At 39.0% G+C, this 4,849-nt stretch overlaps 1 protein-coding gene across 9 annotated transcripts in view; it reads right to left on the reverse strand.

The window, feature by feature from the left end:
* Positions 1–1,428: 1,428 nt before the first annotated feature.
* Positions 1,429–4,849, reverse strand: part of LOC101854909 — a 94,714-nt gene continuing 91,293 nt past the window's right edge. For all 9 annotated transcript variants that reach the window (XM_013088919.2, XM_005088994.3, XM_005088997.3 and 6 more), the window contains 2 exons: positions 3,658–3,930; positions 1,429–2,393 (listed from right to left, as the gene is read on the reverse strand). In XM_013088919.2, coding sequence (XP_012944373.1) covers positions 1,761–2,393; positions 3,658–3,930 — 906 coding nt within the window. In that variant the 3' untranslated portion in view covers positions 1,429–1,760. The remainder of the gene's footprint in view (positions 2,394–3,657; positions 3,931–4,849) is intronic.

Raw genomic sequence — 4,849 nt, forward strand, 5'->3', positions numbered from 1 at the left:
AAAGCCTCAGCACTATACTCTTCTAACCTTCATGCATAAATGTGAAATCGAGTGACTGAGGAGTGATTGAAAAGCATAGCATCTTTGACAGAGCTTTTTTTGTGACGCCATGCGTGAGTAACAAATAAAAAGTATGCTAGAATTTTAATATTTTGGCCTGCATTGTCAATGAACCCTTTGTTGAGGGTTGAATTCATGGTCCCACTAATATTACTATTCTTAAATTATCTTGTAACTTTCACTAAAAAAGTAGATAGGCCCTCTATGTGCCAGCATAAAAGAAGTTCACAAATTACTCTATGTGTGTATGTGTGCGTGTGTTGAGTGTGAGTAAGTATGCCATGTATTTCTGTATGGCCGTGTCATGTGTTCATGTGTGTGAAATCATGGGAGTGACACTAGAGTCGGAGAGTGTGAATTTTGGTGTTTGTGTGAATGTGTTTGTGTGAATGTGTGTGTGTTTGAGAGTTCTGGTGTAGGTATGTGTGAGCTCACAGAAAGAGAGCATACGTGAAAATGTCTACATAACCGAAACAAACACGAAGTATAGGATTGCCTCCAATGCAAGGTGGGGAAAAATGGTAACTTACAAACACACGCATAAGTGAGTCTTCTTTGTGAAATCAGGCACTCATCGAATTAATGAAATCAAAGAAACCAAAACATTTCCACCCGTGAGTCAATTTTTGATAGATTGAATTTTAAATTTATGCTCAATACCTTTTATATCTATTTAAACACACATTTTTGACTGGATTTTACTGAAAAAAGTTCATCAAAGGCACAAGTAAAAGGAAATTTGCAGTTTCAAGGGACACTCAAGCTCTGAAAAATTACCAAACTTAAGAGGCCATTTCTCATTATTTCTACCTCCAGCACAGAGCAATCCCAACCTCTTTCAATAACAAATAACTTGATTTCTGTTCTAGATAGATGGGTATTTTTTTCATCAAAAGCAAGGCAAATGAACAGTCTTTAAGATTAAATCATAACTTCGAAAGCCCAAAAACTGACGAGCACCTGATTCCACCTTTTTGTGACACATAATACCATTTGGTATATTGTGACACATAATACCATTTGGTATATTTATATGAAAGCATCAACAACTTTTAACAAAATCAAAAAAATGGAAGCAGTCAAGATTAAGTAATCTTTTCTCTGTATTGATACTCTGTATTTGGAAAATTGCGTGGCATTCCCACATAGCGGCCCCCGCCGATACCGCCACGATAAGGCGGCCAATGTTACTTCTGAGACTTACGTACGCTCCGACTCACCCCCCTTGGGATCCGGTTGGCCTTCCTCTAGAAAATTTTTTAACTACAGGGGGGGGGGGGGGGCAGAAAGACTGGAAACAAACCATTCCCAATTCGACACAATGACTTGTCCACCACAAAAAAAAACAAAAAAACTTTCAAATTTACAAAAAAATCTGAATCTACGTGCCAACCAAGGCTTTATTAAGTCTGGTTCAACAAACACCTTGAAATAATTGAGCTTCAAAGAATAGACCAAAAAATGGCACAATTTTTCCTCAGAACATGAATGAACCTTGTATTCATAAAATTTTTAGTTAAGTGAATGAATCTGCTTTGTCAATGATTAACCCAACAAATAAAGCATACTATTCAATGAGAAATTTCCTATCCAGATTTCCGTCTCTAAACATGAATATAATATCAAGAACTTCAAGGTTTCAACAAAACACAATGCTAAAAATATTTTGAACCTTTTAAAAACGTATTTTTATTATATTTTTATTCTACAGGGAATGTTGCATTGCTGATAGGATGACCACCCACCATCTTGATCTCCAAGACAGTTTTTGAACTGCTGCCTGCTTTATGGAAGACAAAAGGAAAAACTTTGTGCAGTTTGTCACATTTCACCATTTTCTGCATGTCTGAGTCAACTTCAACGTTGATTTTATGGCTATAGGCAGGAGTCGAACACTCAGAGTGGAAATCTCCAAATTCTGCAGTGAGAAGCGCTCCGATCCTTCGAGGTACTGGCACACTCCACAATTCAAATTTCCGCACCACCAGAGGGAAGACATCAGACTTTTTATTGCATAGAGAATATTTACCTCCCCAGGTCTGTGACCAGACAAACTCTTCATCCTCATTGAAGAAAAAAATGTCTATATTTGGCCACTTAAAAGGACGATTGCCTTTAGGTAAAGAACTTAAGAAGAACTTCCACTGCACCTTGGCAGGAGCAAATAACTCAAATCCTTCAATGTTGCTGAGCACATCTCGTACTTTCCTCCAATCCGAACCATTCATAGCTACGTCAAAATCGTCATCCCATGGAATCATACCATGATGGCGCATTACACCCATCATTGACCCTGATATCAAAAAGAAAGTGAGGTTTGCTGCTTTGCAAGCCTGAAAAGAGAGAGAAAAAATTCATTGTACTCACAGAGAACAAACTAACAGCACTAACGTGAAGTCATACATTCATTATTAACTATATCTCTGAGAAGCTTATTTATCATTCTAAATTAATTCCAATTTATATTCCTGATCAACACCATATTAGACTCACCAAAACCATGTTTGAACTACCTATGAAATAATATTATACATGGCAAGACTATTAGCTCTCATAGCTCACGATTCTCATCTTTTCATATGGATCAGAAACCTTGAAAATAGACAACCTGGATGCCAGAAAGTAACATCATGTCACATAGGGGTAAGAAAAATGTTTCCAATCAGAAAGAGAAATATGCAGTCAAAACTGTATCATACAGCCACGCAACGCATTGACAAGGAGAAAACTGGCCGTATAAGATAGGTGGCCTTTATACACAGGACTGATCAAAATGAAGAAAACAAACAATTTACTTCTGACATCCCAATTGGAGATGATCGCAGACTTAGAACAGCCGTAAGACAAGAATTTGGGGACAGGAAGGATTTTGTGGGATTTTTTATTGTTAATTTTATTTTTTAAATTATAGTTTTACGCAAGGTTAAAACAAAACGAAATGAGTTAGACGAAGAAGATGGAGTGCCATAGTAAAACAAACAAATGGTTCCCCACCACTCAGCAAACGAGCGACTCTTCTATCGCAAATTTGGGTTGACGTCCATTGTTACGGACTGGGTTTACACAACGAGAGATTTGTGTGGCTGTCTCAAACAGTTATTTGCTAGTTGACAAAATATGGGGCGAGGCCGCATTGGACAGGTGACCATTTTATACAGTGAAATTATATCGAAAAAATGCAAGGGAGGAAAAATAACGTCGCTGTTTGTACAGGTGGCAATATCAAATAGGTGGCCATCATTGCAGGCTCGACTGTACATAAGTTACATATTTTCATTATCATTATTACAAGTGCAATTCAGGAATGTCAAAGTGAAAAGCTGAACCCCTAAAATTGTCCTGAGCAAAGACTGGTCCAAATGCATCATATATAGGCAAAACATTCACATAGAACAAAATCAATTCTTCAGTCTGTTCACCAACAAGTGTGATAAATAAAACAAAAGTAATTAGGGGGGATTCTTGCTTTTGATTTTTTTTAAATATCCATCTACCTTGAATAGAAACTGATTTTTACATGAACAAGTAACTGGCAGAGTGTGTCAAGTTCACCAAATCCCCCTTACCCCAAAACTATAAATCAATAATTATACCCACCCTGATGAACACGTCCATTGTGAACAGTGCTGTGGCTCTCTCCTTTGGGTTCATGACTGGCTCAAACATCAGCAGGGTGTCCAACTCACGCTGGGCCGCGCTGCTGGAGCGTGCCCTCTGCTCCAGGTGGGAGACCTGCTGGTAAAACTCTTGGAAGGACGGCGCCCTTGGCAAATACTTGAGCTGTATTTCCGACTCATCTACTTGCAGTCTGATGGGGCTGTGGCCGAGCGGAGCATCTTCCACAGGGAAGTGCTGGAAGTCAAGGGCCACCTATGAGAAAGGAAAAAAAAGCAGGGGATGAGAGGCTGCATTTATGGACACTCATAGATGCTGCTGATGGGGACAGCTCGTTGCTACTATAGTTTTAGTAGAGTTTTTACGGCGCTCACAACTGCAAATAAGGTCATATGAGCACCAAAACCAAGTCAGTGGTTTCATGTTAGGGTCATCCTTGCCTGTGAGCTCAGAAGATGTTCCGTTGTGGGGAAGTTATTCTATCTCCGTGTTGCTACCTTATAGATTTAACAGACACTTTACACAGTAAGGTTATTTAAGAGGTGGGACCTCCAAATATAACGTTCACCTCTGATAGGACCATGCTAAATGAGGGCACAGCTTTAAAAAAAGACCAACACAACTCAAGTTCAAGAACACACAACTACGTATTCAAGCCAAGTCCATCCGCTCCATAGTCCAGTATGCTATTAAGTAAACTGACAGAGCACCCATTCTATACTGAATCTCCATAAAATGGCAAGGCCTACTCAGATGTACAATATCACAATAAACTAAGGTTGGGTCTGACAGGCAGGATTGAAGCAGCCCTCCTCTAAAAATATTATCGAAATTTGATTGATGCGGCATACAACATTTAATTTTGATCATTATTGTTGTTTTTATAGTCGCATTCGTCATTGGAATTATTAGAGGTGTTCCTTTCATTTTTATTAGTTAATAAAGCATCCATTGAGCCACAGTTCTGGACTGCATTCATTTCTCCAATGTTGTTGTAGTCTGACTGTGGGTAGGGAGGCAATCTCTGTACCACATGGGCAACAGACAAACATGGTAGGCTTACTGTGTCTATGCTGCCTATTCCTTCCTCTTCACACTGTATTTGGCGTGCTGGTTGCGCATACAAAATGTATTTTATGCATAATGTATTGGGGGGGGGTGTTTGTGTGTGTGT

This window comes from Aplysia californica, unplaced genomic scaffold (assembly GCF_000002075.1).
Source record: "Aplysia californica isolate F4 #8 unplaced genomic scaffold, AplCal3.0 scaffold00002, whole genome shotgun sequence".
Classification (NCBI taxonomy): domain Eukaryota; kingdom Metazoa; phylum Mollusca; class Gastropoda; order Aplysiida; family Aplysiidae; genus Aplysia; species Aplysia californica.